The 22,522-nt window shown below is 37.3% G+C and overlaps 1 protein-coding gene across 4 annotated transcripts in view; it reads right to left on the reverse strand.

The window, feature by feature from the left end:
* SLC1A3 (solute carrier family 1 member 3) overlaps window positions 1-19,964 on the reverse strand; it is a 60,878-nt gene extending 40,914 nt beyond the window's left edge. For 3 of the 4 annotated variants that reach the window (XM_041396019.1, XM_041396017.1, XM_041396016.1), the window contains exons 1-2: window positions 19,784-19,964; window positions 3,061-3,198 (exon numbers count right to left, since the gene is read on the reverse strand). In XM_041396019.1, the coding sequence (XP_041251953.1) occupies window positions 3,061-3,198; window positions 19,784-19,964 (319 nt within the window). The remainder of the gene's footprint in view (window positions 1-3,060; window positions 3,199-19,783) is intronic. The other variant, XM_041396018.1, reaches the window with a different exon arrangement.
* Window positions 19,965-22,522: the final 2,558 nt, after the last annotated feature.

The following is a 22,522-nucleotide window of genomic DNA, read 5'->3' on the forward strand; positions in this document are numbered from 1 at the left end:
TTCCTAATAACACTGAGACCATAATTTATGGTTTTGCCACAGTTACATCCATCACACTTGCGTAAATACAAAAGGGAAACCAGCATTACCCAGGAAATCCATCATTTCTAGGAGACACTGTTGCCCCTGCAAACAGCAAAATATTTATTCAAATAATTGACAACTGAAAGAAACAAGTGTGTTATCAGGATGAAGACCTGGAGAAGTCCCTTTGAGATTAGTTAAGGGGCATCGACTTTGTTTGCCAAACAAAATACAGGAAATAAGAGATTTGCCTTCCATATACTGAGTGGTCTGAGGACTAACTTGAGAAGTATAACACTTTTATCCACTGAATTATCCTGTAGTGTAAAAAAAGAATTGAAGGATGCATAAAATGGCACCGCAGTACAGCTGCAAAGGTTATATTTAATTATATTTTGATATTCACTAATGCCTGCATGTTCATTTTTGTATGAGAGCTCTGCAGCAAATATGTAAGAACATCCTTCTTACAAAAACAGTTTGTATGCTAAGTGAGGTATTGTTCAGTGTAGAAAAGAGCTTTTTTCCACAATTTTTAGAATAATTTGGAAAAATATTTTATTCCCATGAGAAATGGTATAGTCCTGCTGTACTGAATGTTTCTTAAAAAGAAATTTAATCTGCCATTTGTAATTGCATTGAGTGCAGATTGCTCCCTACCCAGCTAAAGAAGTTTAAAATGTTGTTATTCTCCTTGAAAATTACTGTCTCTACTTCAAAGGGATCTTTAAGTATAATCCACTTAATATAAATAACCACCTAATATTACAAGGCACATGGATGATAGCAGGGCAAATCTTACCGATAGAGAAGATTTCTCTTTGCCAAATGCTTTTCTATAATAAAGAAAATTATTGTTATGAAAAAAAAGGATAAAGAGCTTTAAAAGGAAAGAAAAACACATAAAAAGAAGGGTATTGTTTGAATCCAGAGAATGAAGACTCTTTTCAGAATAGGATTACTTGGAAACTCATTTTTCTGATATTTCACAAAATCTCTTCTGAGAGCTGGTGACACAGCAAATGAGATTGTTTCATCAAAAGTCCAGTTCCTTGTGACGCTTGTGACTCTCTAAGATGGATTTGCAGATCTTTGCCTGAGTGAAGTTTTCCTACTCGGATTATTGAAAATCATTCCAATCCTTGTATAGGATTTACCTATTCCTGATTTACCTTGAGCTCTCTCAGAGAACCACTATTATTGCAGTTATCAGGAATTGAGAATTGATCAGATAAATTTTCCTGAAATAATTCATCCTGCAAAATTGAGCAGTAGTGCCAGCTGACACTGACGAGGGGTAAATATCTTTCCTTTACTACTTTTAATGGTTCTTCTCTCAGTGTACTCCCAATCCACAGAGTTCTGCAGGTGAAAGGGACAAGAAGATGGGAGAATGTATGACATGTAACAAAACTATACAGTGGTTGGGAATAAAACCTAATTTTTTTTTCTATTTCTCCTACAAAACTTATACTCCCTAGTTTCAGTGTTCATTTAACTTTCAGTATCCATATAGTGTGTGTGCATAGAAACAAACTTCACTTTTTTTTCTTGAAATATGAGAAGGAAAACGATTTTGTAATTATGAATACCCTAGTTTTCTGCTGTTGAATTAACAGCTTATACTTGTACACACTTCCTTTGCTTTCTGTGAACATGTGAGTCTCTGCTCATTTGCATTTTTAAGAGATCTTAATATTAACATATTTGACAATCAATTAAATAGACAACAACTTATCTGGATTCTCTGTCAATCAATGCAGTGCATTTGTGTTTTTGATACGAGGACTGCACAGTAGATGATTTTAATTAAGTTCTCCAAGCTGAATGGTCAATAGAATAAAATAAAATCCATACCTTCTTTTCTTCAGATAATTGAAAGAATAAATACATCACAGGTACATCCTAAACATTCATAACAAATCTGAAAGTCCTCCACAAAACTTGGGTGGAATGCCAAGACATACATGACCATAAGAAATTAAATATTATATCACAAGTTAGAGGAACAACTTGGTAAAGAGCATTCAAAGCTTTTTAGAGCTGCTGACCAGAAGACAACAAAACAGAACTGATGGGATTAAGTTTCTTTCAAACTTTCCATTCAATCCCATCCATATATTCCCTATGGACATGGACACATTGGAGTGGGTCCAGAGGAAGTAATGAAAATGATCAGAGGATTGAAATACCTCTCTCATGAGAACAGGTTGAGAGCACTGGAATTGCTCAGCCTGGAGAAGAGAAGGTTCCAGGGACACCTTAAGACACCTTCCAGTACCTGAAGGGCCTCTAAGAGGGCTTGTAGTGATAGGAGAGAAGATGGTTTAAACTAAAAGAAGGTAGGTTTAGATTAGGTATCAGGAATAAAGTCTTTACTGTAAGTGTGATGGAGCACTGGCACAGGTTGCCCAGAGAAGTTGTGGATGACCCATCTTGGTAGTGTCAGAGAACAGGTTGGATGCGGCTCTGCTCTAGTGGAAGGTGTCCCTGTTCATGGCAGGAGGATTGCAACAGATTTTTAAGGTCCCTTCTAACTCAAACAATTCTATTATAGGATTCTATTTTTTCTAATCTATTGATGGGAAGCTAGCAGGCAGATGTTCTGCATATCTGTGGTTACAGGCATGTGTTATTGCCCACAGTCAACAGTTTCAACCTTCTTGGGTTTTGGCACTGTGTTTTTGAGATATGTTATCTTTGATAACAATAGGACGCTGTGGAGGAAATATCTGTTCAGAAAGTAAAAGAAGAGAGTGGAAAACAGAGACAGCTTCATAGCAGTTGCATATAGTAGCTTGTACTGTTAGTTTGTCTGTGAATTTGGAAAACCATCTTTCATTTTCTTTCTATATTATTTCAAATCTCTTATTACCTTGCCTCTAAAGCAGCAATAGCAATGCTATATCTTTCTGCAGGTTATAACAATTCTAGGACATAGAATGTTCACTTTTTAGATTTTGGTGTGTGCATTTTTATAAATATTCAAAAGAGGATGTGTGGGGGTATATTTTGTTTTGTTTTGCTTCAGTTTACCTGTGACTAAACTGGATACAATTAGTGGCAGGACCAGCATCTGCAGCATTCTCATGAGTAGTTCTCCTGGAAACGAAAAGTACTTCACTTCCCGATAGCTCATCTTATATGATCGAAGAGAAAATCCCAGGATTACACCTGAACGGAGGGAAAAGAAGTATCATTACTCAGTCTTTTAAAGAAGCAGTAGCATCTGAACATGAACATGAACTTACTGGACATATCTAATTGTAACCTGTGGTTTTTACTACACTGATTTACTTTCTCTGGTATCATCTACTACTACGAGTAGCCCTCCTGAAAATGTTAAGATATTGCCATTTAGGAATGGTGTTCCCAATTTAGCGTTCCCAGTGAAACACGGCTTGCTCAGTCCCCTGCTCCCCTGCTCCCTCCCACCATGGTGGGATAGAGAGGAGAACAAGAGGTATAAAACACAGACATGTATTGAAGTAAAAGCAGTTTACTGAAGATAGCAACAAATAAGAAAAAGAACAGTAATAATTTTAATGGTGAAGTGTAGAAGAGGTGAATGATTAACAGACAAGTGCTCACCATGCAGAATTCCCCAACATGCTCCAAGAAACAGAAGGGACCCCTTCCCCTGACCCCAAAAATGACATCAGATTGTATAGAACAATCTCTGGGTCCTGGCCGAGCCCCCTCCTGGCTACTGCAAAAATTAACCCTCTTCTGGCCAGAATCAGCACAGTTATTTATAAGGATTTTTGTGCTGCTATTTTTAAAAATCTGGATTACTGTAAAAGGTATATCTTGAGCGCTAATGAAAAGAAACAATCCCTGCTACTGCAGCCAAGTGTCTTGAATTCTGAGTGTAATCCTGTATGCAATGCATATACAGACTAGCTACCAGTCTTCCGAAGTCTTGCCCATGCCTGTTTAATCTGTGCATCCTGATCCTGCAGATGTGCTTCAGATTGAAGGAGATAACCAGGACAGACTATTTGAGAATCCCTTTGTGGTTTAGTCTTTTCACAGTCAAAAAGAAGCAGGAGGTAAGCATCTTTACATATGCCTACCTTCAGGAATACTGACACTTGCAAAGAAGCAGATAATCAGGGTTGAAAGGTCTTACTGGATGATTAAGTGGTGGTTTTCAATGCCTGAGGGACAGGGGCAAGGGAATGCCTGGATCCATTTATCTAGCTGGGAACAGATAAATGCTGCTTGAGATACATTTACAAATGGAAGCCATAGGTGGGCTCATGTGTGGAAACCTAAACTTCCCAGACACAACTTTGAAGATTTCGTCTTGTGTTTGCCACCAACTGCTTTGTTGGCATATTTATTTAGTTACCTGGTTAGCTGACATGACCAGTTGCAATTTGCAATTGTTAAATGCCTATCTGATGTAGGACTTCTATACTCATGGCTTAATCTGGAACGCATTAACCATACACATGGTGAAACTCAGCTATCTCTCCTTTCCATTCAAGACTCCATGTTCTTCACCACTGTCTAGTCCTGGCATTTGGGTAAACTGTGTGTAGAAAGCTGGATCAGACAATGGATCCTGCTGCAAACCACAGTGGGTTTTCAGCAAAAGAATTTATTTTACTGGGTTCATTTTCAGCCAGGTCAATACCCTGATGCAATTATTTTGTATGGCTACACAGGTGTTGGTGCCTTCCCTGGTAGATATGTGCCTCAGAGAAGAGTGTGATTGCTCTTTTTGAGAGATAGGCAGACTCAGTTTCATAAAATGTTTTATGAAACTGCTCCTCAGTGATGTTAGGCAGCAGAGCATTCCAGCTCCATTCTAGATCATATTAGAACTTGAGTACATCCTGAAAATGCTGTAACATTGAACAATTTTGACAACTGCTAGTTCCAATTCTTAGTCTTTGTGGTTTTGCTTTTATTTAAAGACTGATTTTTTTGATTGGTACTTGCATAGGGCAGATAATATCTCCATGCCAAATTTTGCTAAAATATGCTGTCATGCCTCCTACACCAGATTATTGACATCTGTTGGTGAAAGGAGACATCTGTAGCTCTCAATTTAGTGACCTCTGTTGGATCATGATTTAGGGACTTCAGCAGGTTGGTTAAGCTAGAGAAGTCCAGAAATGTCTTGCGTAGAGCAGAAACTAGAACTGTCTTCTACAGAATAGTGTTAAGGATAGAGAGAAAAGTAATTAGAGTGCAAATGACACCAAGCATGGAGTCTGTGTTATGGAAAAGAGTAGCAGGACTAAAAGCATTTTTTTTAGTCTCATTCATGTTCTGTGGTCTCAGGTAGCTAAAATGCATTTTGCACAAATTTTAATTTTTTTGGGTAAAATTACATAAAAACATGCATAGAAGAAGGGCCTCTGAATAATTATTGTTTAAAAGACCTGCCTATGAGTTCCCTTCTTTTCAACAAAGTTTTAAATTCTGCTGCTGAGTTACTCATTATTTTTTTCTTATACGAGAAACACATTTCTCAGATATAAAGAACCTATCTGGACTTTTGTTTCTGCACTTAATGAGCACTACATTTTGACAACTGGGTAACAAGCAAATAGAGCTAGACCAGTTTCTTACTTAGGCCACAGTTCAGCAATTAGTTCCACATGAATTAATCTCTGCACTAGTACAAAGCCTCACTGAGGCTCGTAAGGCTTTCTGAGGATGCTATAAGAACTAGTTCTTATGCTATGCTATAAGGGCTTGATTATCTGTTCCACTACCATCCAAACAGTACAAAGTGGCCTAAGATGACTGAATGAATATTCTTGGTAGTGAGAGTGAGTTTCTAAAGTTCTACGTAAACCTGTTGAGCCAAAAATTACTGGCTGTTTTTTGTCCTAACGTGCTCTGTGCATAATTACAGGGTTTCCCAGCACTGCAGTTTGGAGAAAGAATTTCTGCAATGTGAAAAGAAATGTGCCCTGGTAGTGTATTATGATGGAATGGGTCAACACACAACAGCTACTAATTCTTCAGCCTTAGTCTTACCACGGCTATTGATCTGTATGCAGTCATGCCCAAGACATGAGAACCTTTCTCTGACTCAGTTTCCCTGTTTGAAATATAGGTACAGTAGTAGTTGTTTCACAGATATTTCTGAAAACTGGTTGTGTTCACACAGAAAAAGAAGAAATTTAGAAAAATTATTTCCTCATTGTAGGGTTTGATAATGAATGCAGGACAGCACGATTTTACCAATCCCTCTTGATTTTAGAATAAATTAAGATTGAACTTTATTTTCAGTTCCAAGTTTGAATAACTAAATAGTTGGTATAATATCTCATCTCACAAAGTTTAATTAACAAAATTATTGAAACAGAAAACTCAAATTTGGCAAGGTATCTTTGTCTCCTTTGGATTAGCTTCTTAGAATCAACATTCACAGTCCTGAAATGGTGAGACAGAAGCATACAATGATGATGAAAAAGTAGGCACAATGGCAAAGCATCAAAATAAAGTCCTGAATCAAGACCTGGTAGAAGATACTAAATCTTTGGAAGGGGTGCAGTATTCCAACAACCATCCACTACTTTGTGTGTGGCAGGAGTTTTAGTGCTTCACAACCAAGACTGGGAAGATTAAATACTGGAACTGGCCTTTCTCAGTAAAAGTTTCAAGTTTCAGGTTAATTCTGAAAATTGTAATGAGACAAAGCCTCGTGTGAAACAAGCTCCCACAACCTGTTATGCAGGTTTCTGTGTACTCTTTGTAACAGAAAAGATCAACTAATCAACACTATCAGAGCCTGACTTCTCAAATGGTTAGTACTGTGCCATTTCTGCATTGCAGGAAAGAGTAGTTTTATCAACAGAATTTGGGCTTTTTCTGGACAAAAATCAGTGGTGCCTGTTTAAGTTAACACGTAAGTTAACAAGAATTCTATACATATGTTTAGTGTAGAGCAAAACCATATTGTTAAATAATTTATACGGTTTATAATGAAAAAGCAAATTAGCTTAGAGTTATAAAAGGATTTTTGAGGTGTTCTTGTCAGTAATATAGTTAAGTTTATGGAAACATTTATTTGTAGAGAATCCTGATGTATGAATATGTATGAATACAATATGTATGAATACAGTGAAGAGAGGATTTTAAAATCGCAAGGAGCAGAAGATGGAAATAATTCTGGCAGGTAGGATGGAAATGGCAAAATAGTAGTTATGGTTTGGAATTCTTTATTCCAAAAATAGGAATATATTGATGAATGGCCTATGGTCTTCACTTCTAGCTGCTGGGTGCCAGAAAGGAAACAATAAATTCTTCATGTCAGACTTTAAAAACTATGGATATAGTTGTACGGCTAAAAAAACTACACAACCTTCTATATAAAATATTTTAAACAGATTAACATCAAAGTGTGATGAAGTAAGCAATAAAATCAGGGTCTAAGTTATTGAAATGAATTCTTATGAGCTTCTGGTCTCAATCTTATTTCAGAGTCACACAGGAATTAAGACCATACAGTTATCTCAAACTTATATTTTTTTACAATGCCCATGCTGTCTACTGCATTTTCAAGCAAGAAGTGCAGAATTATGACAGTTGATTCTGGTCAATTCTCAATTGGCCAAACATCACTTAAACACATTTCAAGAAAAAATTACTATTTGTTATATCAATAATGGTGCAAGATCTGCTTTGTTTTTATCAGCGCTTGCCAGTTCAATCAGAACGTACCACTAAGAGTTATATACACTTCTGCGTTTTACTGTAAATTTCTGAGCACTGTTAAATGAGGTCCATATCAATATCCTTTCCCTTAATATATGTGGTACAGAATTGCTTCTTCTTTTCCAGCAGGAAATAGAAAACTTCAGGAATAACTGGGAAAAACTAAAAAGCCCTTATGCTGAACAGAATGCTGTTCTAAACAGCTGTTAATAGTTCAGTTCCAGAAAACCTTGTAACCAGCAAGCAAATAACATTTTGTTCTATACTAGCAATTGGGCAAGAGCCATGAAGGGAATCAGGCTTCTACCAGTTTAATGGGACATTGTATATTTTTGTTAGCTCCACAGCCATTCATTCCTACATTCCTGCAGAGCTCTGGAATGACTGCTTTTGTTCTTTGGGTCATTTGTTATTGCTTAATTTACCATTGTTCTGACACCTTTTCTTCTAACAGCCAGTTTCAGATAAGTCCACAACTGTATTTACTTGAGACAAACAGGTAAATTACTTCTATAGTGATAAGAAATACTTCAAGTTACCGGCAAAATCTCTTTCTTAATTTCTTTCCTTGCTTGCCATAAGAATCACCCAATTTGCTGAGTGTGACTTTGTTTCAGAATTTTATATTGAATCTTCACCCCTTAGTACACCTGGTGTATCACCTGCACCCTTTCCTTGCTTCCTGGTTTTCCTTATGTAGGTAAGAATGCCTGTTCCCTTTGAAACCATTTTATTGAACATAAATGCCAGGTTATAACTACGTGATGACACTGCAGCAGAGAGTTTAAGGACCTGTGCTCCAAGTTGCCAGTTAGAATCTATATTAAAGAATGTTTGTTGATTTGGACACAAGCAGCTACCTCTCCTTTGGCTGAGACATACTGTGAGAGTAGTCATGGGAGAAATAGTGTGGAAGAGCTAGATATCCTAGACATGACTGGGATCCAAAAAAGATCTGGGATCTACAAAAGGGGACATGTCAGACAAAAGCAGGTTTATAGCAAAGTAAGAGTCATGGCGATGTCAGAGAGTTGTTCACTGCATCAGAAGAGAAGTCAGTGTGTTACCTTTGCTCAGGGGCTACAGGAGCACCATGGAGCTCACAGGGGAGTGCAGGGGAGACACAGAGTCACAGTCCCACAGTCACAGTGCCTCAGGAACACCTGCCCGTGAACCTGACACTGAAGGTTTGCTTTATCCTCTAAGAGAGATTATTTTCCCCAAAAAACCCATGCCAGGCTTCCAACACCGGTATTCAGTTACAATTTGCAAAGATGCAGAGGTGTTTTGTAGTAAAAGTGTATTGTGGGCATTTAGAGCTAGATTAACAGAGGTACAGAGGCACTTAATTCCCAGCTCAGAGATAGTCAAATACTCTGCCTGACATCTGCCCACCTCTGGAGGTCCCTGAATTTCTGAAACATCTTTATATCCATAGCTATAAAGCACTTGCATGCTGGTTTACTTGCAGACATAGCATCTCCTCTTTGGATTTTGTGGACAGAAAGCATAGAAGTGGAAAGAGGACTCTGAAGCTGTGAGAACTGATGTAACAAAGCAATGAGCAAAAGCCCCATTTGAACAGATGCTGCCTAAACTGGACACCAAATCTGAGGATATAACAGCTTCTGAGTGCTGTTAAAAAGGCTTTTTAGAAACCATTGAAATTTGTCCTTTGCTATTTCTTTGCTCTAGTGTTAGACTCATACACTTTTTCCCTTTTGTCTCTAGTTGTTTGGCTCATTTGCCTGTCTTCCCCAATTAGGAGGCAATTTTGTTCCTTTGAGAACATGTCCAAAAAATTGTTCCCATTTTAACCAACTTCAACTTCTCTGTTTGCCTTTAACAGTTTTTAATTTTTTTTCACTTATTTTCCTTGACCTGTTTCTGTGTTTACCTCTTCTTTGTAATTGAATTCTAACTTTTTTTTTTTTTTTTAATTTTTTAAAATTTTTGTTTCCAGACAGGCAATTGCAGGGCATTAGTAGCAGATTTGGAATAAAAAGTTTTCACTGCTGGCACTGAAGCAGACTGTTCTTAATGGAAAAGGGACATTATTCATGATTTCATCCTCAGACAAGAGAGTTCATTGAAAGACAAACTAAGCCTAGTTTATGTATTCTTGTTAGTTCCTGGGCTATATTTAAAAATACTTTTGATGCAAAAAATAACAAATAATTCCATGAACAGGAATAATATCTTACTATCCATATACAAAAGCTCAGACATTTGCAGTATATATCAGATTATATTTTATATAGTATTATTTACAATTAAGGTACTACTCGGTGCTTTAGAAAGTTACTATAACAGCTCTTCCTTTCATGCCTGGCTTTAATTTGCTGCTTCATGTTCATGACTAAAGTTAATGTATTTACTGTTATAAAATATAGATCAAAGCAGATAAGAAAGCTGCTCTCTCAAAGTTTATAGGGTACCTTTCCTGCTTTACATTTCTTTCTTTCCTCTATTTCCTTGGCTGGAAGTTGACATATTTCTTATTAGCACTGAATTCTACTTTCCCCTACTGTGGTTTCAGCTGCCCATCCATATTATTTTGTCTTTTTGAGAGTATAGTTGCACAAAGGAATTGCAGACAGTGAGACTGAGACCACTCAGGTCCAAGAACTTTGTGCAAACATTCACAGGAAACAGAGCTCTCCTCTGAGGAACTTTTAGTGCAGTTTGACAGAGATCTTGAAGTTGGATATGGACAGTTGCCTTTGTTGTTTTAATTCTAGCTTAGACACACACCACAAAGAGTTCATTTTAGGCTGGACTGTCTTAATATGCAGTTTAGCACCATCATTTGCAGGACATTCAAATTATGCATGCATATCTCTGTGGAGCTAGTCCACCTTTTAATTCCTACAAAACCACCTGTTAATTCAGCTTAGTGCCGATAGTCTAAATCTGTAAATGGCTTGTTTGACACTGAGGTTTAAGCATTTTATTGAATCAAGATATGCCCATGCCAGAGCTATTTGGATCATGGAACATTTGGCAGACTTTGTTAAAAGTTTTTGGTTTTTTTTTGTCCAGTATTTTGCTGAGACATGCAAACCAGGATAGACTGAGAGGGAGCATTTCCCCTTTTAGAATACAAGATTTTTGCCAAATCAGGTGTAATCTTTGCTATAACATTCTCTTAATGTTTGATTTGTTTGATTAATTCCGTAAGAAAATCAGGCTCGTGGCTGAAGTTCATGGAATCATGTTAACATTTTCTTAAAAAGATAGCTAGGATGCTTTCAGTCTGCTGCTCTTTGATTATTAGCCACTTCATCCCTGAAATCTTCAGTATGACTGTGAAATTATTCGCAAGTAGAACCTTCCATTTATTTATTTTACTTGCCAACAGCGTCTTCCAACACATGAATTTCCAGAAGTATTTCATTTCAGTTGATTAAAATGAGGTATCATGCCTTACTTCTTGTGAGTTAACTAATCTTAAAGATACATTGTAGCATATTTGATTAATTTAGACATAGCCTCCATATAGGTAATGACACCTCTCTTCTCGCTGTTAGGTGTTATTGTGAATGGTAGAATTTTCCTATCTGAAAGGTCACAAAAATAGCACAGGGAAACTTGCACCTGGAATAATACTTAATTACACAGTAAGTACCTGAGTCCAAACTGCAACCTTTTAAGTCCCTCCAGATAAAAAACAGCTTAGTTCTGGAAATCTATAAGGAGAATGGGCACTGCTCCATTTGCTTTGGAAGGCTCCTCAGTTCTCATCCTTCTGCTTGTGTTTTTCTCAGAACTGCCATGACCTAAACATCTATTTGCCTAATTCCCAGCTAAATCCTGGGGACGAGCAGCTGAACACAACTGTCACACAGAATGCACAGAACCATCTGGACTTGGGAAACCCTGTGTCCCTGTTCTTGCCCAAAGTACCACTTGACAGCCTGGGGCTTCCTGTTATAGGTGAGCATTTTAGTCATTAGGTTAAACACAATGCTGCCTTTTGCCCTCTTGGCATATGCGTTTGTCCTTAGAAGTCTTACATTTCCCTCTGCCTAATAACACAGATTTGAAAAGAATGATGGAATTATTCTCCTGTAACTTGCATTTTGAAAGGAAAAGAAGAACCTAGCTCCTCGAGTGCTGCTGACAGCATTCCCAAGGACTCCAAGGCTTCTGCATCACCACTGTGTGAAAATGTCTGGCATGGCCCTGACTCAGAAAGCAGTGGGAGTAGGAATGCAGACCTGTTTACTTGTTTGTTTGACTGCCTGTGCTCCTCCTGGAAGTTTTAGGCAGTTACATGCTTAGGTTGTGGACTTGTGCAGCTACCCAGTAGTCTCCTCGCTATAGCTCATGCACTAAAAAGACACACAGCTCTGAGATTTAGACTCCATGGGCACCTTCCTTTTCTTGCATTTTAGACTTTGAAGAACTTGATTGCACATCCATATCTGTTTAATGTATGGATTCCCAAGTAAAAAAAATTTAAAAGACATCAAAATATACATAGTAGACTTATTTGTCAACTACCTTTGGTTAGTTTTATCCCAGGAATTCCCTGATTATTGGTCCTCTAATACAAAGGCAATTTTACTGTTTTTCTTTCATTTAGCCCTTGTGCATGGTAAAACCAAAGCGTTTATTAGAGCCGGTTTGAGGGGCCAGATTATGTTGCAGTGTAAATGATGCTTAGAACTTAAGGCCCATCTTTTATAGATTTTGTTTTGAATAAATCAATTTACAGTTATGCAAAGTAAAAGGTGAAAAACAAGCACACACTTTGTAACTCTCAAGGTCATTTCTATTTATAGTCTTCTACTCATCCCAATAGAATATATATACACATGCTAAATTTCAAGCAAGACATTGCATTTTTTTAATAGAAAGATGTGTCAGAGGATGTTTAGTTTGGATATTTGGAATAGAAAGAGAATAGAAAGAGAATTCAAAAGGTGAATATAACTCATGCTAAAAGAAAGGATGTGGGACAATAACCAAGAAATATGAGTGGCAGTAACATTTTGTTAGTGGCCTGATTCTCCTGTGATCCTTCTCTCTTTCTTTGCCTCTTTTCTAATATTTAATTATTTTCCTTTTCACTGTTGTGCAGCTCATCACACCTATTATTTTACTCTTTTATTTTAAAAAGTCCCATGAAACCTAGAACCAAAATAAGTTTCTCTTGTATAGATTTTAAAGGGTTACACATCCTGTGGTTTCATTGTGCTGACTGAAAGTGCAGATACTGGCTATACAACTTCAAGTCTGATGGGTTGACATAATAAATGCAATAATCTAGCTGTTACTAAAATTCCTCTAATTTCCATTTATTCTTTTGCTATTTTCCATAGTTTCTTCCCTACACCATACCATATATATTTTTTTTTGTATCCATGAATAATATAAGACTTCTTGGTGAAGAGCCTAGTTGTTCTCTAACATATGGTGTAGACAACACAGAATATTCTGTGGACAACAGAAATGGAGAAATTTATATGGGAGGAAGAAATTTCTTATTGCTCTTTACTAAGCACTTTTTTTAACACCAGTTATATTGCCTTGTCACTGCAAAGCTCCAGTTAAACTGACATGTAACATGCTGTGAAAAGAAAATGTTATGATCTATGCTAAATCCCACTGAATCATAGAACAACTGAGGCTGGAAAAGACCTCTAAGATCACCAAGTTCAAGTCTTAACCCAGCACTGCCAAGCACAGCACTAAACCACAACCCAAAGTGCAACATCTACACAGCTTTTAAGTGTCCGCAGGGATGGTGGCTCCACTGCTTCCCAGGGCAGACTGTTTCAGTGTTCGACAACCCTCTCAATGAAGGAATTTTTCCGAATATCCAAACTAAACATCCTCTGACACATCTTCAGACCTTTTCTTCTTTTCTTGTCCCCTGTTCTCTGTGAGAAGAGGCCAATCCCCACCTGGTTAGGGTCTCCTTTTGGGAATTGTAGAGTGAGAAGGTCTCATGAGACTCCTTTTCTCCAGGAGCAAAGCTGCTAAAACCTCACAGGTCCCTCAGCTGCGCCTCACAGGACTTGTGCTCCAGACCCTTCCCCAGCTTTTTTGTCTGCCTCAGCTGTATTGACTTGCTGCAGCATCTCAGCCTTGTTGTAACTTTACTTATCATAAGATCACTGAGTTGTAATTAAAAATGAAATTAAATACAAAATCTTAAGGAAATGCGCAGCAAAGAGAAGGAATTTGGAGGATTGTCAGAGGATATACACAACTAATGTGACTACATGGTTTATTTTATGAAGCTGGTGATTGCAAAACACCTGATTTTCCTTTAACAAGGCATGAAAAATAAAAAAAATTAGTCTGTCTCAGCTATGGATCTAGAAGTCTATGCTACAGTATCCCAAATTATCCCAATGCCTGCATTTATATCTTACTTTTTTCAGCAGCCTTTTCAACATCTAGAATATGTAGTCCCTTTTTTTATTTCTCTTTAATATTGGATTTATTAATATAGTTTTTCAAATGCACTTAAAGAATTTCATAAAAACATTTTTTTATGATATCATATAATCACTTGAAACTTTCAGATGTCTGGTTATTTCAAAGAATTTTGTCAGCATATTAAGATAAATGAATGATATTTTCAGGAATTCATGAACAACCGAACATACCATCTTCAGCCACACCTTCATTGTGGCCAACTCAAAAATATTTTATCTCCAATGACATCTTGTTCTAGCTTTACAAGTGCCAGTAAGGATCTAACAATGTTAAATATTTACTCAGCATACAAATTACTGTCATCGTGCTTATGATTTTGTGCTGCCTTGCAGTCACCACAGCAATTATAGTCCCTATCTACTGAAAAATGAAAAGCCCTAATACTAGTTTATTTCATGTTTATATGTCTTTTCTGACCCCTTTCAGGATGAACACAAAAGTTTTCTTGAGAATCCTTGAGATAGCTACTGTTTCAGTTGACCATACCCTAATGGCATTCAGAGAATTTTCTCGTAAAATCTCAGAGACACCACATCCTAAATGTCCCACACAGTTACTTCCATGCATTTCACCGAGGAATAGCTTTGAATTTTGATTTGTAAGAAGCATTACTATGTATATACATTAATTTTTAACTTCTAGAGAGAATTTTGAGAATCTCAACAGCTGTTTTTCAATCTGTATGAAGAGTGTAATGAATGTATGTTTCTCTGGACTGTTTTATGGCAATTGAGACAAACTGCTTTTGAGCACCACTTTGCAAGTCCACTGATTTGACAGTTTAGAGCATTAGGATAGAAGTAAACTGATATTTAGCAGATTTTGCATCTTTACTCTGCATTTATGCCCAGCTGCTCTCTCCAGAATGCTTAATTGTAATTCACAAGGTAGCCAAGTTTATTGTTGTTACTCTGTGCTGTGTATGGCAGTTCAACAATCTCTGCTTCATTTCAGTAACACCAAAATGAATTGTGGTAAGAAATGTGGATTGTGATAATATATTAACATTATTTTATTTTGCAAGTAACTGTTAAACTAGAGTACTGTTTGTATTTCACACTCTGATTTTTACTGCTGTCTTAATAGCAGAATTAAAGTTCTGCGCATTTCTATACTTTTTCTTCCTTCTGAAAAGAATAATCTCTTTTGGAGTTTTACGTGTCACTCTGATTTTATGGTGTGTGTTAATGCTTTTTTTTCCTTCCAAAATTATAACTATTTTTTACAATTTAAAAAAAGGGTTATGATTAGCAAATTTTTCAGAATATTACTTAGGAAGATGTTGTCACTCAGTGAGAAATCAATTGCACTGGGCAGGTTCTTTAGGAGAGCCCTGAGACAGAGTCAGCCTCTGAGTTCAGCATAAAAATAATTAATTTCTCTTTAACTGTAGCCAATTGTCTTGATTTTCTTGCATATATCTTATAATTTTTTTTACCAGTTTCTCTCCTTATATTTTAGCATATTCTTTCACATAAAACTCAGGTCCCACAGTTGTTTAACCTTCAGTGATGGATCTCCACTTTGTTCTCACGCAAATTTTACCAATGCTGCATTAAGATTTGTCACAGTGTTCAATGTCAATATATAGTGCTGTTCTTGCTGGCATTGTCCTGAGTTTTGTCTACCAGTGTACTTGTACCTCATAGGTCTCTAAACTGTTGTTCAGACAGGGAGTCTTCCTGAGACAGGAGAATCTGCTCCTTTGCACAACTTTTCAGTGTTCAGATAGTGTAAGGACTCTGTGGGTTTTTTGACATCTATGTCATGAATGATCCTTTCAAGGCTTCATTTATCTCTTTGCTTTTTTTTGGAAAAGGGGCAGGGCCATCATCTCACCTGTCTTCTTCCTGTACTTTTAACTGGTTTTTTTGGTAAACAGAATGGAAAGGTTTGGAATCTCCCACATGGTGCATGCTGTTGCAGAGCAGAGGTTGTATGGGTTTATCTGTATTTCACACCTATTGTGGGATTGCTGGCAATTACAAAAGCCTGGCTTCAATGACACAGCCAGACCTGCATTCCCTCTTTCCTTTGGGGAAACAGGGAGTCAGAAAACAGGAATGGATCCATCCCCCTTCCCCTTGAATGTCCCAGCATCAACTGCAATATATACCTCTGGCAAAAGGATTTTAGCTAGCGAATTGGAGCTTAATAACTATGCAGAAACTTCTTTTCATAGTACTTGTTTCACAGCCTGCCTCTGTTCCAATTAAAACAGCATTTTTCTGCAGACTGTTTCTGAGGATCTCTGCTCAGTAGTGCTCTGTATCTCAGTCTTTCCTTCAGTACAAGTTCAGAACCCACAGGAGATTCTTTGGCACTTAGAGTCCTGTCAGAGTCTGGGTTCCTGTGCCATTTTTCAGAAAATGGGATGTGAGAATGAAGGCAGGCTGATCTGAAAGGAAGGAGTTTTTGGGGACAGGATGATGATTCTGAGTAGCATGGGAGAGCCTTAGATTTTGCCAGTAGTTTGGCTAGCACTTCAAAGTTTGTGAGACTTCCTGCAGATTTTCCATGAGCCACCATGATCCCTACACTACCTTAAAGTGCTCCTGGTCGTCATTATATTCTCAATTTACCAGTGGTCAGCCTCAAACATTTGTCTCACAGGATTGCTCTCATCCACTGAGTATTGGCAAAATTGACTACAGAAAACTCATTCATAATATCTTTATGTGAGCAACAAAAATGCAAAAAATAGCATCATAATTCACTTATTGATGATGCTTTTCTCCAAGTTTTTTAAAGGGTTTGAGAAAAGTTTAAATGTCACAAAAAATATTAACAATTATTATGACAATGTGCTAGACAGACCCTACCTATGCAGAAGTTGTAATCTGAAGGACATTCCATGCATTTTTATGGGAATAGGGAATAGTTCTAAGTATTTTTCAACATGAATTATAGCTTCTTGCATCTTCATCACTAGGTTTTTTAATGAATAATTGGCTTAGTATGGTAGCAGCTAGTGAATTTACTTTAGAATTCAGTTTAGAATCAGAGTAACAACAGAATGGCCATATAAATGACTACATTTCTCCTTATCATGTGAATACCAGAAAAACCTCACTCTATTTGCAAAATGTCTGCGTACAACAGAGAGAATTGCATGCTGTAGTTACCCACCTCATAACAAAGGGCAAGTTCCCACTGCAACACAAGCTCAAGCCCCTGCAATAAACTACAGTGCTGAAGCTAAAGATAAGGTCCTATGCACTTAACTTCTACTGAAATCAATCCTGCCCAGCAAAGAAATGAGAAATGCTGTATTAAAAAAGGCTTTTTCATATTTATCCCTTGACTAAATGGATGCGAAAAAAAAAGTCTCTGAAGAAATGTTGCTCTCTCTAAATAAAATGTTTTCCTGAGTAGGGTGTCTATGAAAACTTCTGCAGTGACAGCTCCAAGAACTGTCATCTGTCTGGTATTTTACAGAGCACTAAGCATTATTTCTTGTAAATGATTCAACCCTGGCCTGAGTATAGTTTGGTTTCCACCTAGACTCACATCCAGGTATCTCAAATGGGAATAGCCAATGGTGCTAATTGGTGGGCTAATTCTGCAACATTCTGATTACTGTCTCCTAGGGAGGGGATCAAGCCCACTGTCTCATTTTTGACAGATCACCAAACGACTGAGTGATGATAACAACTTAGTCCTTGCCAAACTAGACAGATGGAGTTCAACCACTGAGTGTTTCCCAAATACTTTAGCCATCTGTTCCCTACTTCTGAGTATTTCCACAACAGCAAAAAACTCTCAAATACCCCAAATATTACCTTTTTATAATCGATTAACCATGAAATGACTGTTCTAATCATATAGAGGTACTGCAAAATTACACCACAAATAACAGATGTAAGAAAAATTTTGAGCATTTTGTGATAATAACAAGACATTTTCTTCTACATGTGTTACTCGATATGTCTACAGGCTCATGAGCAGAATTGGAGCAGCCAGTTCATCCTAGGCTGCACATTTTCATCAGTTCTCCAACTTGTGTCCCAGTGCCTATCAATCTGCTGTAGGTAGTAGTGGAGTAGTGGGCAGAGTAGTTACCTAAAATTAATTGGAACCAGTAATAACAGCAAAACCACTTGTCCAGTCTACATTTCATTTGCATATTAACAAATTTGTGGGAGCCCTGCTGGATGTAGATGACAGAGAAAAAATTGCAAGAATAATTTTTTTTCACATGCTGTTTAGTAAAGTAACAATCAAAGAATTGTGTTCTTTGTGGTTAGACAGTGTTTCAAAACTTGCTTGACTGGCTCTGCTTTTTCTGACCATTGTAGATAAAACACCTAATTTTTTTTCACCCCTGATATTAATGGGGCTTTTACACCTATAAAATTCTTAGTTAGGAATTAAAAACATTTACCATCAAATACTGTTTATAAATAGCAGAAACTGAAATTACTGCTTTAGCAAAGAAGTACTTTATTTTACCAATAGGCAAATTAATATGTCTTCCAAAAAAAGACCATCAAACCTGGAATTAATCTGAAATAACAGTGCTGATGTGGTATTAAGCAACAATAATGGTAGAGCCCTAAAATTTCAACTCCTGGAAGAGTTGTACAAACACAGCAAGCAGACCTATACAGAACAGCACTATGAAGGACATTAGGGCCTACATAAGCAAAGGATATAGACCATTATCTTTAGGGGCTTACATATGGTTTTTCATCATCATCACGATCAGATTCACAATTTTATATTTTAAACTAATGGGAAAAATGAAAGCCATACAGTAAAGCCATTAAATTCTTGCTCATCCTGTAAAGAGTGGTTATTTCATAAAACATAGTGCCACTTTGACAATCTCTAATTAAAGAAAAATTATCTTAAGTGATCATGTAATAATTTAAAGAAACATTAGTTTTAATAATTGCATGCTTTTTCTCAGCAGATTCTCTTTCTAATGCTAATTCAAAGTATGTAGCAATATTTTGGTGCATTCCAATCTAAAGGCTGTTTGATGTACTGGATTCCTCTCAGTATACTCTTAAAAGGCATTTAATCAGGTGCTATCTTTCAGTCCTTTGAATAAGTAACACTGCCATTGTTGCCCAAATTGCATCTGAAAGATGCATGTGTAAGATTGTGAGTGGCTGAGGGAGAATAAACTTAGGTTTGCCTTTATCAAGGGAAAACTGAAAAGATTGAGGCTGTATTTACTTTATGCCTTTGCTTAGAAAGGTCTCCTCCTCCTTTCATTAATTGAGAGTTTCTGTTCATCATTGCAAAGTGCTAATTTTTTGATAATTTAGGTGAATAAAAGTTACTTCCTGAGCATTTTGCTGCAACTGGCTTTGGTAGGAAAAGATACAATTGAAAACATTCAACTTAGTTATCGTATCTGATTCTTTAAGGGAAGAATTCATAAAACAGCTATTCTGGTTGGTTTTTTGTCACCAAAATTCTTATTAGGAATTACTAGAATAATTTAATGGCGCTTAAAATTCATGCAGCTGTCAAAGCCAAAACTCTCCAAGCCAGAACATTCTTATCAGTGCAGAAGAATTTGGAAAGTCATTTGTAATGCAAATTACTCAGTCACATCTTCATTGTCAAATGCACTGGAGAACAGAATATTCCTATTGAACAAATTACTCACCAAGAATCACAGCAACAACGGTGAAGAGCACAAAGGCATTCCTCATTAAATAACTTTTAACATCGTCCTTTGTTATGCTCTGCACTTTTTTTTTGGCCAAAAGTGTACGTTTCCGGACTCCTTGTTGAATTCGTTCCATCCTACTTCCAGGTTTTGGATCTTCTCCGTTACCTTTAGTCATTTATCTTGCTGAAAGCTTTCTTTTATAATTAATTTCTGTCAGTATCCCTTCAGAAAAGTGAAGGACTCTTTTCAGTGGGAGTTACTGGAGAAACCTGCAAGACAAGAAATATCAAACATTGAAGTAAGATTTTAGGGGAATGATTAGCTATATATTTACATAGAAGAAAATATTCTTCATATTTCAGTAAAACTTGTATTGTTCTTAGTATCTAAGCAGTTTTTGATGCAGAACTTCAATGACTTTGAAAGAAGGATGACATGGACTGATCAGGTAAGTGTCCCATGTCTTCAGACATGAACTGCTGTCATGCTGTAAAACCCAGGAGTAACTTTTAAAAAAATATTTGCTATTGATACATAAATGTAAAATCAGTACAAATCATAGCAACTTAAGATATGATGTTTAAAACTCTCTCTCAGGCTTGCTCTTGTACTTTTTATCAGGCCATTATTATTGGAAAAAAAAAATCTAGCTCACCTTCACATTAACCACTGAAGAGAAATATTTTGTTCAAACTGGTAAATTTAAATTGTTCTACATTTCAAATGTTTTTAAATGATTGAATGCATTGTCTCAATTCCTTCTTTTCACATGGAAAAAGGCAACAGCAATAGTTTCTTTATCCCCCAACCAGTATTTAGAAGATATGCCTTGGACAGCTTTATGTTGATAACATTCATCTTTTAGCTGTATAAACTACTCCAAGCACATCTGTAAAACGTCAGGAGTAATATCCCACTTAACTTGTTGCTTCAGACTGCAATATCAGCTCACCTTGCAGAGTAATGCTTAGCTTGTCCTGATAGCAATCATGAGCATATATCACAGAATCACAGACTATCCTAAATTGGAAGGGACACATCAGGATCGTGGAGTTCAAATCCTGGACCTGTGCAGGACAACCCAAGAACCACACCACGTCTGACTTCAAGAAATCTCATTCTGGATCAACCTTAAAATGTTTCAATATTAAAAGTTTTTCATGAAGCTATTACTTTTCATTTTAGATGGTGTGCGTTCGTTTTGATGGCTGCTGGGTATGAGTTTGTTTAGTAAAGGAGACTCCTCAAAGGTATTTTCCAGACAGAATACAATTTTCTGAAGTTTTAGTCAGTATACACTGGCATGCTTTTTTGAAAGTAGTAATTAATGAATAAATGGATAAACCTAGGTGCTTCTGCTGAAATTTATCTCTGTTTATAGACAGCTCAACTCTAACACCTCATTTTAAATAAACTTAGTGCCAAAACACTTATTTTTTTTTTTCGGAAGCATTTAAAATGTAAATACACAGGGGTTTCAGCCAGCAGGTTTTAAGCAAAATCGCATGTTGTAACAAGTTTATTTTGGTGGATTTAGATCGCTGCTTTTACCATATGTTTCAAGACCGTCACTTTAGCGCAGTATACTGCCTGAATTTTAACAGAACGCTATAAGCCGTGCTGCTTTAAGGAGTGGAAACAGAAATTCCGAGACCTAGCTAAATATCTAAATTAGTAAGGATTCTACCTTGGACAGGACTGCTGTTCCGAAGCAGGATTTCTTTTTTCCCCCGACCGATTAATGTACGCATTAAAAAAAAAAAAAAAAAAAAAAAAAACAAAGGCGGGCTAATCTGTCCTGCACAATTTACATCAAGATCAAGAGAGAATCCGGGTGCAGCCAAAGGATTAATCAATCAAAAGACGAATCAATTAATGAAGATACAAAGGCAGAGAGTGAGAAATTACTCCCCCCCGCTCCGACCCTCGCTCGCTGCAGGACGGGCCGGGCTCACCTTGTCGGGGTCCGCGGGAGCGCGGGGAGCAGGCAGGGGCTTCCCGGCGGAGAGCGCGGAGCTGCGGAGCCGGGCGGGCGGCAGGGGGAAAACTGACATCTGCATGTGCTCCGGAGTACGGCAACTTACTATCCCTGTAACTTAAGGAAAGGGGAGGAGACTGCCGGCCCAGCGCTGGGAAAAAAAAAAAAAAAAAAAAAAAAAAAGGGACAGAACCAACCCACCGCGAACCACGCATCAGCAGAGAGGGGAAAGAGGGGAAAGCGGGGGCTCCTGGAATATTGATTAGTCTTGGCACAGTGAAAGCAGGGTCACTTTCTTTGTTTTTCCTTTTAGACCACTTTCACGCTTTGTCAGTTCAGCTTCGTTAGAAATGCAAAATCAGGATTGAAGGATCTCACACACACAGAGCAGGGGAGGCTGGAGCGCTTCTTCATTAGACATTCCAGGCTGGACATCGGAAAATCCTAAACACAATTATATAACACTAGCCCTGTGCTTTTTAAAACAAATGATAAAATATCTGAGCATGCTACTTTGTTCTACAAACAGTCACGGTGTGAAAGCTATCACGTATTTTCTAATTCTTAAAGACAGCTATTCAAGATCTACTCTTCCCAGGGTGGGGAACCAGACATATCTTTCAGAAGCAAATGGAGCATTATCAAGGAAAGAGAAAAACATGATCAGCTATAATCCTTTGTATGTTTCTTGTAGATATTCTAAATACATAGTAAGACTTGCCTCTTGTTTGGCAATTTAAACTCACTGACAGCAG

Source organism: Onychostruthus taczanowskii, unplaced genomic scaffold (assembly GCF_017590055.1).
Source record: "Onychostruthus taczanowskii isolate IOZ18803 unplaced genomic scaffold, ASM1759005v1 scaffold123, whole genome shotgun sequence".
In the NCBI taxonomy this organism is placed as follows: domain Eukaryota; kingdom Metazoa; phylum Chordata; class Aves; order Passeriformes; family Passeridae; genus Onychostruthus; species Onychostruthus taczanowskii.